Raw genomic sequence first — 13,852 nt, 5'->3', positions numbered from 1 at the left:
AAATGTGAGGAATGGGGTGGGTCAATGCAAAAAACAGTGAGGAACAATGGTGGGACAATGTAACTTGGACAAAAAAGGGTGTTGGATGGTAAAAAAAAAAAAGGTGGGGGTGATAAGGATATCCCAAAGATTAAAGAGATGGCTCAATGAAAAATGATAGGGGTGAAGTTAGGGGCGGGACTGTGTACAATTAATCAGAAACAAGGGTGGGCAATGTTTAAATAAATGAAGGGATGAAGTGGAACAGCAAATCATTGTATGAACAAGGCAAATGTACATTTAAACTAATATGGAATGAAGGGGCTATGGTGTTGAACTGGAATTTTTAAAGATTGGACAGATGTGGGAAATTGAGTTATAAAAATAATAAAAAAGACAGGCAGAAACTGTGATGGAATGAAAATAATTAGGAATGTAGCTAAATAATGACAGTCACGACTAATATAGAAACAGCACAGAAATATTCAAATTATGGGCAATATAACAAATAGTCCACAATATATATATTAGGCTAGCAGTGTGCAGCGTCGTTTCACACAGTTATAAAACAGCTCTCAAAAAGTCGGTAGTGGAACTTCCATTTTCCTGGTCATTTTTTATCTTATGATTGAAACTACGGCTAATGTTTTGTATCTGACCATTCATAAAGTGCTGATTTAAACTTTTTTTAAATATTGCAGACTTATTTTTATTTTAAACGTATAGAACGTTTGTAAGTGTCTTAAACAGACTACACTACTTTATTTAAGTAACAATGAACAATAAAACTGTTCGACATTATTTTTGCACATTAAACACCTGCAATTCTGTTTTATTTAAAATATTAACATAAAATAGCTGTCCTTCTCTTTGTACAGAAATAAAAAAGTAAACTGTAACTTTTTTTACTTCAATTTTGGTATATTTATATTTGTTATAGTTTTTGCGATAACATGTTGTATTTTGTTACATTTCCGGATAATATTTTATTTAATTTTCAAACACCGACATCCTAACTGTTGAGCGGCAATGTATGCTGGTCTGTAAATGTTTTACACTTTTACAAAAAGATATTTTAAAAAAAAAAATCTGATAACAAAGAGGAATCCCGTCCTGATTTCTGACTCCTGTGCCGTCATTCCTGACTCAGAGTCCTCTGACACCTGCCTCAATAAAGTCAATACTTTGACAAAGAGCCCCGGCTCGGACCCCAGACCCGCAGAACCAGAACCAGAACAGGACAGACTGCTTCCTGCAGGACTTTACCGCCCCTCTCTTTCGCTCATAGACACACGCACCCGCACACAACGCGCACACACACGTTTCTACTATGAAGTGTCTCACCTCTGATCCGGGTTGGGTTCTGGGTCCTGGTCTAAGTCCAGGTCTCCGGAGCCCGTATTTCTAGTCCCAGCAGGTCTCTGGTCTGTGCAGGTCTCTGAACCTTGGGCTCGCCTCACACAGACTTGCTGTTGAGGGAGGAAAATAAAGTTACAATATTTAACATCAATTCCCGGCTAAAGTTTCACAATTAAAGCATAGCACTGCGAAGTTGGGACGACATCCGGTCATTTATTTTCACAATAAAAGCTTTGAGCGCCACATAAAGCTGTAAAATTATGGAAGGCAGTGTGTTGGAGTTAAAACCAACCGAATATCACATGTTAACATGTAATAAAAATATTTCCGGGTGACTAAATTTAGCGTACCATATGAAAAATGGTTTAAATAATGAGCATTTAAATCTATGTCCTGAATAATTACAAGGCATCATATGAAGTTTAACGTTTTCAGATCACATGATGCATTTTTATCTATGTAATGCTTCGACATGCAGTGTAAATTGACCAAGGCTGGAGAGTCAGAACAAAGAGTTAGTACAGAACCAGGCCCAGGTCTTTGGGTGTGGGTCGAGTGTTTTGTTGAGGACATCCTCTGTGGACACGTGGACCCTGTGTCCTGTCCTTTGGCGTTTCCTTCTTTCTGCTGAACAACAATCAGACAGGAAACAGGAACTATCTGAAACAATACAATACGACAGCAAGAATCCGGCCTACAGCGGCAGAATGAGGTCACATGACCTTTGGCATCCCAGCAGGAAAACCAGACCTCCTCACTGCTCAAGAGTGACATTATCCTAACCGCTGCAGCAGTGCCACCAAGTGGTCATCTTCGGACCCTACTATGTAGTGACTACAATAAAACCATCTGTTTTAGTCATTTAGCTTAACTAGCGTCGAGTTGACGCAATTAGTGTCGCATTTGTCACAATATGAAATTACTTTTAAACTCAGTGAAGAAGGCAGCAATTGATCATTATCATATCATATATAAAAGATCTAAAGTTGCAGCAGAGAGCGCCAACACTGCAGCAACCATCTACGATATACTAAATATATAGAGTGAGAGAGGCCATAGTTACCAAGCAGTTGAACAGGAGTAATAAAATGGTGACTTAAATGTAAGTTTCATACATCTGTTTATTGTATTTTATTTTATTTGGTTAGACCTGCCAAAAACAAACAGAACACACAGAAAAAAATATATCGTGCTGAATTATGAACAAGTTATTGATGATCTCATTATGGGACAATGACATCACCTCTTTTAAAACAAACACACACAAACAGAGGGAAGACTTGGTGGCATTTAACTTTCATCATCGTCGCTATGGCGAGTCTTCTCCTCACTGAGCCCGCTCTCGTCAATGTTCTCCAGAGAGTCTGCACGCTGCAGCGTCAGCTCCGATGCAGCGATGCTGGGCAGTGTGTTCTGTTCTGGAAACATCCATGGCTTCAAACCTGGATCATGTTTACGCTTCCACTCTGGATACTTGACCGCAGCCTTGTAGATCTTCCTCATTGCCTGAGGAAAAGACACAGAGACATGGGGGGATAGGACAATGTTATGTGCCATCTAAGTCTTGATCTACAGAAACACAGGAAGACTTTGTGGGACAGTAAACCTCCCTTCTAAGAACACATCCCCATGTTAGGATAAGACATCTGGTCGCAGTACAGAGACGTTGGTAGATGTGCTGAGAAAGAGAGACATTTCCTTCTTCACACAGTCAAACACCATGCAATGTGACACTGCTATGTCTTTTAAGAGAAATAAGACCCAGGAATACACAGTGAGGTAGGCATGTTCTAGTAGAGCAGAGGTAAAAGTGGATGTTCTCTAAAATCCCAGATGGGGCAGCTGTTGGCTGTGCCTTGCTTTGTGGGGTAGCCAGGCTGCTAAACCTGCTCAGCTAGGAGGGCATGCTTCCTAGCCACAAAGGGACGACTCCACCCTTTCCAGGGGACTCAAAACCACATGTTGATTTTTCCTCATTAATGTACTTATTCAAATCATTCAAAAAGCCCAGGAAAGCTTCTTGTACATGAACACACCCACCTGTCATGTTTGCACAGCATTGTACATGGATGTATATATACTAAATGTAGCTCTAATCTTACTTAGAAAATAAAAATTCAATACATTTTATTAATCATGTGTATGGTGCAGTGCCTGTTTTATCCACCTTTCCAATATGATCTAGAAAAGTAATTGCTCAGATATATCTCCTCCGACCACATCCAACCTCTAGGCTCCAGACATTTTGCAAGAAGCAGAATTGTGGAAATATAGAAAATAAACAAAGATTGGCTTGGTCACTGATTTTAATGTTTTTGAGAAAGTGCCTGATTTTCAACCTGGAAAACTACAAGTGCTTGGGAAGGTGGAAAGACATTCTCGTTCTCTAGAAGACGTTAGATAGACGTTCTCTAAAACGACAGCTGAATATGGAGGCATGCAGAGAAAGTCATGACCGACAGTTTTACCTTTGGAGCCACAAACTGAGAGACTCTATTGACAACCCACTTTGGTAAAGAACCTGGATACACAGAGAACAAGGGATTATCGTCTGAGGTGTCTTTGTGACATCATCCGAGTCGTTCACAGAGGTTATGTGGATATCTTGTGGTGTGTGTGTGTCACCTCTTGGGTCCACCTGGGTCAGGTAGTAGAGAGTGGAGCAGTTGGCTCCATTGGACTGGATCAGGTATCCGGTCAGTAGAGACACGGCTCGGACATAGTCCTTCTTAGGGGGGTGTTGCTACATACAAAGACACACAAGTAAAGGAATTGGGTTAGGGCTCTGTCAGTAATTATCCATAAAAGGCAACTGTGCTGAGGCAAGTAGAGAAGTCCAGTGGTTATGTCTTCCTGAACTTTATACCACACTATGATGCAGAGTCAAGTTTCCAAAGTGCTGCCCTCATTATAGCAAATACACTGCAGTTACATGTAGAAGAAGAAGAGTGATAGGAAAATCCCTCACAGGACTAGGCCTTATTTGACATGATGCTCAAAGCTACACCAGGTATCGTTATGAATACAACTGCAGAAAAAGCAACTATCGAGTTGTTTGAAGACGGATAAACATATTGACCTCTGCCTACGACAGGGAGGTCTAACATGACTAGTGAGTCCTGAATTACATGCACATGGACAGGGACAATCCGACTGAGACATTTCCTCACCGGGTGTTTGACAGAGTAATTAATGATCAGGTAGTCGTTGCCGAGAGGGAGCCATGACCTCATAGTAACAAAATCTCTGTTCTTCAGAGGGTAAGGAGATTTCCCTATGGAGACATACAAAGACACACACATACACGGTTGACACTAGTGGTTAACTGTAGTAAAAATGGAAGGAAGCTACGTCTTTGATCTGTCCACACTAACAGGAGTAATATCCCACGTCGGCGTTGACCGTCAGCCGAGCAATATCATACGTGTCGATCATGTTGGTGTCCCACTTCTTGCGGTAGCTCGTGTCATGCAGGACATCATAGACTGTCTCTGCCTTCACATCCTTACACACAATCTTCATCTGTGGATGGACACAGGAAGGACAGAAACACAGAGAGGACAGAAGAGAAGGAGACAAAGTGAGGGAGACAAAAGGGATGGTTATCTGGGCCTTTGTTTAAACGAGTTATCAGCACACCTATCTGTCTGTGGTAAGAGACAGACTGGTGTGTGTGTGTGTGCGCTTGTGTGTGTCATGTTACTGTAGAACGCATCTCTTTTTTCCATGTAACTCAATCAGCACGACTCTACAGCAGCTGAATCATTCATGAACATTTTGTCTGTCCATCAGTGGCTATATGTCTTTGTCTGTCTCTGTCTCTTTCCACTGCTCATCCATCAGTGTGCATCTTTATCTATACTGTCCACTGTTTTCCTGAGATGAGAAGAACCATTTTGCAGTTTCCATGTGTCGACCTGTCTCTGTATCTCTCTTTACAGTATAGTGACATTTTCTGATATCAGAATGCACATGGAGTATATTCACATAAAACCTAGCACACAAACACATTACTAAACAAATAATACGCTAAATTAATGCGTTTCATTCGTACTTCTTTTTGGGGCGGGTTGACGGACCCTCGGGAATAAAAAACCCCCAAAACATTTCGAACTTATGCATTTCGAAATCATGTGATTTTTTTAATCAATGTTACCATACGCAATCAGGGGCTATTTTCTTCGCCAATTGACAATTTTCACCAATCAAATTGTCGTATGAGACGAAGTCAATACCTTCCGTCCGTGAAACTGTTTTGCAAACTATGACTATTATGGTGCGCTTTTAGATTCGTTCGGACTGGTAATAACCGTAGGCTACACCTCTACACCTCAATATATTCAATTACCTTAATTAAAAGTTAAAATTTAATAACAAAAGTGTTTGACAGTATCCCCCTCTCTGTTGTGAGCAATCCTGTTTATATCAACTTTTCTCAGCTTACCCAATTCATTAAAATATATCGCTAATGTTTTTCCGCCTAAAGATGGAAATTTGATCTAAAACTAACAATATAATAAATATAAACAATAATAATATTATAAAATATAAAAAGAAAATCTTTCGACGAGGATGGGATTCGAACCCACGCGTGCAGAGCACAATGGATTAGCAGTCCATCGCCTTAACCACTCGGCCACCTCGTCACATGACCGAGCGAGTGTTGTGATTGGTTAAGATATTGCCAAAGACGTTGTCTTGCATATAAGATTAAAATGGTAAATTAAGTTGACAATGCTGAACGCTAATGTCTGCTTTTCAATTATAACTTTTATTACTCATGGGTTAAACTTCTGATTAAAACTTTGACCAGGAGTGGTACTATTTGTACTCCGCATTACTAGTCAATCGTTTTATTTTAAAATGAACGGTTAGCTTTTAGGGTGTTCATTTCTATTTTGGTACTTACATAAACATTATAAACAATAATCGTATGCGTGCTGTTGCCCTCGGCGTTTTTAATATATTGGTCCTTTATTTTATTTTTTCGTTCAATTAATTGTTACAACTTTTACTGTTAGGTTAATTAGTTAGCAATATTTGGATACTGCAACCGTTCGACAAATTATTATTATTATTAGGTCGAAAGTTTTAAGGGTTTTGTATAAACTGAACTATAAACTTTGTTACTGACCTTGATTTTCTGGACTGTTTTGCTGTCCTCATCTCGACACCAGACCGTTACACCTCCTTTATTGTAGCGACTTGTCCATCCATCTAAGTTTAGACATTGATCTTTGAAGGAGGAGAAGTCTGAGTCGTCTGGTATCTGAACAGACATCTTCTCAAAGAATACCAGCGAAGACGATAGGGATGAGCAGGAGAGAAGGTTAAGGAGGTTCAGATCAGTGTGACCCCTCCATTTGGCGCTGCTGACAGCCTCATACACATATGATCACTTAAACTGTGTTGTCATAGACCCGCTGCTGTTAAAACAAATACAGTCTTCACGTGAAGATTCAGAGGAAGAGGACACCGGAGACTAGCTGTCCACTGACCAGTCTGTACCTAACTGCAATTCTGTTTCCTCACCTATCCTGACCACAGCACAGGTAAGACACATTTCAAAGAACCCTCACTACGGCCTAGATTCCAGGAAACACAGATGAGATCAGATGCTCATGATCAGGTTGCCAAACCTATACATCTGACTTCAGCACAAAAAAAGAGACAGAAAGAACAAGAGTTACAAAATAATCACAAGAACAAAAATAATTTAAATTATAGACGATCAATAATAATCAGACCAAAGTGAACATAACCAATAAAATGACTTTCTCTGTGGTTGCTGAATCAGGTATCAGAGTGACTCATCTTCTTGAAGGACCATCTATGGTCAACCGTTGTCTTTGCAAATGCTGCTTTCAGTGTATTTTGTAAAGTTGACCATCACAACTTGTATGACACAAACACAGGGGATAGATGAGGTCTGTCTTTAACTGAGCTGTACATGAATGCATCACCAACAGGAGTAACTGACACCTGTTGTTCAGGTGACGCAGTGAGCAGAGCCGAAGAATCAGGTGTCAGCAGCGGTCTCTGCAGCAACAAAACTGAAACATCAAACCTGAGGCATCAACATCATCATTTTAAAACATGCTTACCCACTAAACGAATGACATTCAACAAAGTTCTGTAAATGGACATGCTGGTTGTAACGCAACTTATTTAATCCACAGTATATATTATTATACACATTGTATATATATAAATATAATAATTGTGGTGTTATTTTCACCTTCACACTTTGAAAACAAGTATGGTCATCCATACTTATTTGGTCTGGTCTAAGCCAGAGAATGTAAAGAAATAAGACATTACTTACACCTGCATTGCTGCTCCCCTAGCGGCAATTGTGGTTAGTGCTAATCTGTCCAATTAGTGACAGATAACGGCAAGTTTATATATTGTCAGTACGTAAATAAGCACTAAACAGTTCAAATATGTCAGCGAACCGCTAACATATGCCCGTGTATTAGTTTGTGTGTCATATTCATCTTTCTTTTTCTATTTTAAAATCATTTTGTCGCCCTTACCCTTTCCAAACCCGTACTTATGTAACAGTATTATTAGTATATGTTGAATATATTAACGTTTTGTTCAACGCTCTGCTGCTTGTGTCGTTGATGAAAACTTCCGAGCATAAGTCACAAACCTGTAATGGTTAAATTGATAATTACGAGAAGCAAAGTAGTATGTTTTTAAAAAATATAAGAGGCGTGTTTACATGACATGTTTTGGTTTTGGAGGAGAAACGAGAGAAGAGCACCTGGAGTTGACCACTAGTTAACACGTCATCTTTTGGCACGTCAGCAGTACATCGTCAAAAGCGTCAAGACGGTGAAAACATGGCGCAGCAACTTGTTCCGTAAATGATTGAGTCGTACATCACTAATTATATAAATCAGAACCCCCGTTTGCCACTGGAGGGTGCCAAAGTACCACCAGTGGTATGCGTATCCTCCTGAGAAAAACACTGATTTTAAGGATGCTTCTAAATGCCTGTAACTTGTTAATAAATAAAATAAAATAAATATTTTCCTTTTTTATAAATTCGACGAAACTTTAGCAACAGCTTAATGCTTATTTTTGCCAGAAACGAGCTTTACTCTAACATTCTGTCACTCTATTTCTCTGCCTTACCCATAATATGATTATAATCTATCACCTATTTAACAACAAACAACACTTTTAGGTACAAACTATGACATTGTTAGTGATTTCAACTAGTAGTCCTCATGAGCACCTACACTCTACCCTAATGAGGCAGAACCTACATTTTATGACTCACATCTGAACAAAGATGTGAGTTGTTGTGGGGTTAGGCGTAGAGGAACACGTGGAATGAGTTTTGGTTAGATATAGTGATACGGTTCAGGTTTGGTTTTACAAAAAATGGAAGTCAGTGTGTGTGTCTGTGTGTGTGTGTGAGACACAGAAGGTCTTTGTTTTTAAGTTTCCAGCAGATGTTGTCAGAGGTCAGGGGTCAGAGGGAGTTGCTTTCACTCACTGATGCCAAGACTTTGTTGAGTAGTGTGAAAAGCTAGCACACACACACACACACACAAACACACAGTAAAGAACATCACACCGTTTCTTCTTTTTTACCTGAATCTTTTTGCTGTAAACAGAACCTCTACCTTCAAGTTCAGACAAAAACGTGCCTGGACGCTTGAGTGCTTCACATGTTAAAAATGCGCGACAGTCGTAAATGTATATGTTTCCCCCAAGGGGGATGAATAAAGCCCTACTCTACTCTACTCTACTCTACTCTACTCTACTCTACTCTAAATGTTACTGTGACCTACTGACCCAATGCCCCGTTTGCCTTAGTGTCCAGCCTGCTGTGTCCACTGTGACATCTGCTGCGTTCTGAGCTCATTGTCTGACAGTAACCGCTGTTGCTTTGACTGTCTGCTGCTATGTTCACTGACTACTGCTGAGGTTGCATTTACTGCCCACTCCTGCTGTATTCATTCCCTGTATTCATTCCCTTTGCTGTCCACACTCGCTGCATTTACAGTAATGACGCATCACCGTTCGCTCGCAGCATTCAGTGTCTGCCGCTGACTTCACTGTCTGACACTTGGTCATAAACCTAGACGTCCTGCAGACTAATTGTAAAATATTTCAAATATTTTCCTCTTCTAAAGTTTTTACAAGTGGAAAAAACCCCAAGTTTCAGAGAGGAGGAGGTGGTGGTATTCAGGTCACACAGTTAGCTGTCTGTCACTAACTACTACCTGCTCACAAATGGTCATGTGCAGTCAGGTTTTTAAGTCCAGCCACTGACAGTTCACAAGCAGATACAGAGAGACAGAGAGAGGACGGCTGGAGACAGACACAAAATCAATTATTACAGTCAATGATGGAGTTCTGTTGCTTCACCATCACTTTGGATTGTTTTTCCTGTTCTTGCATAACATCACTGCTGCATCCAGCTTTTCAATTTCTGAAGCACACGAACCAAAACAATCAAAAACCCCACCCCCCCCCCCCCCACACACACACACACACACACACACACACACACACACACCCCTCCACCCTGTCATGTTTTTCTCTTTGACTGAAAGATGTGCGTTTTCCTCTTCCTCTGGATATTTGACATCCCGACCCTCCCCTCTGCCCTCTCTCCTCCTCCTCCTCCTCCTCCACATCCCAGTATAAATCAGTTGCAGCCACTCACTGTCTGAGTGTGCAGGAAAAAGAGGAAGAAAAGTTTCAGCAGCAGCAGCAGAAAGTAGATCCACTCATTAAAGGTTGTGTGTTTTAGTTTCGTCCAGCACAGACATTAGAAATGAAGGCCTGTGTTCTGGGTTCGATTCTGGTGCTTTCCCTGTTTCTGACCATATGTGTGGCCCGATCTCCGTATCAGGCTGTTCTGCAGCACAGCAGGATCAGAGGACGACAGCAGGGGTGAGTTTTCTTTCACTTTTCTTCTTCATTACCTTCTGTCTTTGCGTTACAGGAAACACAAAAATGGCCAATTATCACTGTTATCACCTTTCTGCACAACTGGTCTTTTCCCATTTTAAATCCAACATTTCAATCTCCCCATTAGGCTGTGCATGTGTGGACAATATGTTGACATAAATGACAATCAGTAACACATGTGTGTCTCTGCATTTCTACATGTCCCCGTCCCCATCACTTCAGTGAGGCACTTCTTGTCCTCATAACTGCAGAAAAACAAAGACGGTCTGTCCCCCGTCGAAGGACCTACAGTGTCTGTCTTACACACTGTTATAGAGATGTCTTCACTCAGACTGTACAGGGACATGTCCTGACATAGAGAGCATACATGTCATTGCATGTTCGGATCGGTTGTCTCTTACAGACCTTATCAAAAATTGTATTTTCTTATGTGGGTATATTTTCTGATTCTCTTTTGTCCGCTACACCATGTAAAGACATGTCCCTTTGTGTCTTTTGTCTTTCAGACCAAATGTTTGTGCCATGCAGCAGATCAAAGGCACCGATAAGAAATACTTCACCAACTGTAAACAGTGGTACCACCGCAAGGTCTGCGGGAAACCCACGTGAGTCCACACTTGCTCGTGTCCTGTGTAACGTCAATGGAGGACAGCACATTTGTCCATTTGTGTCAATTACACATGTGTATCTCCAGTGCTTTTCTTTCAATGTTTACCAACTAAACATATAAGTGGCCTAACATTACCTGAGACAGGTAGTAGAAATACATTAAAAAAACATAATGGGACAAGACCTGAGTACAGTCCTGTGTACGTTTGGAGGCTGGTGATTCCCCTCATGACCTTTGAACTCCACCCCATCACTCCCTACCTGGTCCTATCCCTGGAGCTTCCTAAAAAAAAAAAAAAAAAAAAAAAAAGGAAGCAGAGAGGACATCGTTAATGTACCGTCTGTGGTCTGAGTCAGCATATAATAACAGCAGGAAGGGCTCCTGGTACTCATGGCTCTTTCTTCTTTGAGTTTAGACTTCACCAAGGGCCTATTTGAATGACTAAACATGTTTTTGGGTTGTTTTTTTTTTTTGAGATTCTCAGGTGTATTTTTCAGGAAATTCCTGAATATTGCAGCTTGAAGTCTTGCTCGTTCACAGTCAGATCTATGACACAGCTACAGCCAGTCTCTGAGGTTCTTCTCTTTTCAGCTTTTTCTTTTTTAGCCATATTAGAATGTTTATAAAAGTTTGACAAATCTTCAACAAAAGCAGCTGAAGATAACTGCGCATTAACAATTATATCCAGTGATGGCTGTGGAGTAAATATCTGGGGGTTTAGTTCTTTGTTCGAAGCCCTGGAGGTGGAGACGGCGGTCACCGCAGCAGTTGCAGTTATTATTCTCTTTATTATTGTTCTGATCCTTTCCATTGGCATTAACGTGAAAGAATGTTGTGGTTTCTTCATCAGTTCACTCTCACTTCCTCTCATCCAACATTTCCCACGTTTTTCTCCTTAACTTCATGCTTCTTTCTTGCAGTCTGTTTCCATTGCACTTATTTACTTTTGCATTTTATCCATACTTGGACTTTTACTTCTCTCTCCCTAGTTTCAACAGCTTGATATTTTAACATTTAAAAATGTTAAGTAAACAAAAAATAGATCCACACAACCACGTGTCTCCTGCATCTGAAAGTCTTTCATTTTGCCTCTAAGGTTGTGTGGAAGTTTCCCACAAACAGTTTCTTTCATTTACATGGAAACTGAACAGCAAACTGGAAAAGAGGGAATTTCTCTTTTGCCCTCACACACACACACACACACACCACTCAGTAAAAGCACTCAGGTCTTATCACTGATGATTTAATTGCATTTACACACACGGCTGTGTGGTGTTTGAAGTGTGTATGTGAATGTGCATGCGTGCAGAGAACAGTCCCGTCTTTGTAAAAGGTTCAACAGGTCGCAGGTCAACAGAAGGAAGACTCATAAAGTGCAACTCCCGCTATAACTCACCCCCTCGCTTTCTCCTGAGACTCCAGACCTAACGTCCACTCTGAAGATTCATTTTACTACTGAGACCCCGCCCACCTATATGACATCAGGGTTTTATAACCACAGTCAGGGTCAGACATGTTAAAGATTCATTTTACTTTTTAAAGTCAGCAGAGCAGGAGACAGACGGGGTCTCTGCCAGGTGACGGGCGCTGTGGAGACTACGGGGTTAAATTACATGTTATTAACTCACAAAATCTATGTCAGCTTAAGGATAGGTACAGTTTCTTGCCTCATGGCTTGTGTTGCTGTGAGTCAGCTGTTTCTTACAGCGATTCTCTCACAAAGAAGCCTGTGGAGAAAATCAGTGATTTCACATAATTGCAAACAGCAATTTCAATCAACTGCCTCCTTTAAAAGTGAGTTCCAGTGTGTATTTTGGTAACATTTGTGTGTGAAAGCTTGTTCCAATTAGATAAACTGACTACACGAGGCATTTATCCCTGAAGGCTAAAAATGTTGACTTTCTCTATGGACTTTGGAATGGGAGAGAAAACACATTATTAATGTAGTAGTTCTTCGTGAAAAGGCTTTTGGTCAGATGATGTAATGAATGTCTTCTCTTGAGGAAGTTTAATCTGATTCTTTTCTTTAATGGCTTAGATTGGGCGTCCTGTTTTCCCTGCTAGTTGCTGAGTCTTTGCACATCATTTTGCAGCAGACCGCGGCCTAGTGGTCAAAGGGGCACTCTTTGAGCAGATGATTGTCGGTTGTAGAAGAAGGTTTGTTGTGAAATCACTTTTTTGTCTACTGGTTTACAGAGAACTTGCTGATAATTGCCACATCACAAAAAACCTGTAACTTCCCCTTTAATGTAGCTGGACAGTCACGCTGAAGACACACATATTCACGTGTCTCTGGAAACATCATTGAGTGGTCCTGGGGAGCTCATCGCTCCAGGATTTTTCATCTGGAAGCTTCCGAAACCCCCACGACCTTTCACTGTTCGTTTGGATAGAAATCCATGGCGGCCATTTTTGTTTATGTGGAGAACAAAGTGGAGTTGAGTTTCCATCTGCTTTGATAATCACTCCAGTGTGTGCCAACGCACACACACACATTGACACACTCACGCAGCGTGTCAGTAGCTGATCTCCATCTGTTTACGTTTTACTCTGCTGTGATTGGACGCTGCAGGAGACCGAGAACTCTTCTGTTTTAAAATTCCCGTCTATACCAAGACGACTTTGGCCAAAGGACAGTAGTACTGAGAGCAAAGAGACGGAAAATGACCAATTAGAGAAGAGCCTGAGGAGAGGACAAAACTGAGAGGAGAAAAGGGAGATGATGTTTTAGAGCTGCAGCTCTCTGGGAAGTTTTTATCAGCTAACTTCTGTCTTTAAAGTCATGACAACGTTTTTTGGATGTAACTCTAATTCTGTAATTCCTTTTCTTCACTAGTGCTTATAATATTATTTTTTTTAAGTTTCAGGTTTCATTTTGTTTCTTTACTTTCCACCTCACAAAATTTCAGTCATGTCCATCATGTGTCACGGGTAACCGAATCATTCTGTCCAGGGTGGGGTGGGGGC

At 40.8% G+C, this 13,852-nt stretch overlaps 3 protein-coding genes and 1 non-coding gene across 5 annotated transcripts in view; 1 reads left to right on the top strand and 3 right to left on the bottom strand.

Annotated features, from left to right (window-relative positions):
• arap3 (ArfGAP with RhoGAP domain, ankyrin repeat and PH domain 3) overlaps nucleotides 1–1,605 on the bottom strand; it is a 17,485-nt gene extending 15,880 nt beyond the window's left edge. The window contains exon 1 of one of the 2 annotated variants that reach the window (XM_025063008.1): nucleotides 1,324–1,605. The gene's annotated coding sequence lies outside the window, so the exon portion shown is untranslated. The remainder of the gene's footprint in view (nucleotides 1–1,323) is intronic. The other variant, XM_008326824.3, reaches the window with a different exon arrangement.
• An 837-nt stretch (nucleotides 1,606–2,442) lies between these two features.
• Nucleotides 2,443–6,941, bottom strand: stard15 (StAR-related lipid transfer (START) domain containing 15). Its single transcript, XM_008326823.3, has 6 exons — nucleotides 6,473–6,941; nucleotides 4,713–4,860; nucleotides 4,509–4,612; nucleotides 3,964–4,081; nucleotides 3,807–3,859; nucleotides 2,443–2,844 (listed from the first exon to the last, which is right to left on the bottom strand). Exons 1-6 carry the CDS (start codon nucleotides 6,617–6,619, stop codon nucleotides 2,629–2,631), a joined length of 786 nt encoding a protein of 261 aa, XP_008325045.1. The 5' UTR covers nucleotides 6,620–6,941; the 3' UTR covers nucleotides 2,443–2,628.
• On the bottom strand, nucleotides 5,903–5,984 carry trnas-gcu (transfer RNA serine (anticodon GCU)). Its single transcript has one exon. It is a non-coding gene; the product is annotated as a tRNA-Ser (tRNA).
• Nucleotides 6,942–10,022: 3,081 nt separating the features above from the next.
• Nucleotides 10,023–13,852, top strand: part of tgfbi (transforming growth factor, beta-induced) — a 12,160-nt gene continuing 8,330 nt past the window's right edge. The window contains exons 1-2 of the mRNA XM_008326822.2: nucleotides 10,023–10,257; nucleotides 10,782–10,880. Coding sequence (XP_008325044.1) covers nucleotides 10,139–10,257; nucleotides 10,782–10,880 — 218 coding nt within the window. The 5' untranslated portion in view covers nucleotides 10,023–10,138. The remainder of the gene's footprint in view (nucleotides 10,258–10,781; nucleotides 10,881–13,852) is intronic.

The sequence above is a fragment of the Cynoglossus semilaevis genome, chromosome 15 (genome assembly GCF_000523025.1).
Source record: "Cynoglossus semilaevis isolate Cse_v1.0 chromosome 15, Cse_v1.0, whole genome shotgun sequence".
Classification (NCBI taxonomy): domain Eukaryota; kingdom Metazoa; phylum Chordata; class Actinopteri; order Pleuronectiformes; family Cynoglossidae; genus Cynoglossus; species Cynoglossus semilaevis.
The sequence above is the reverse complement of the archived record's forward strand: the minus strand, read 5'-3'. Positions and strand labels throughout refer to the sequence as shown.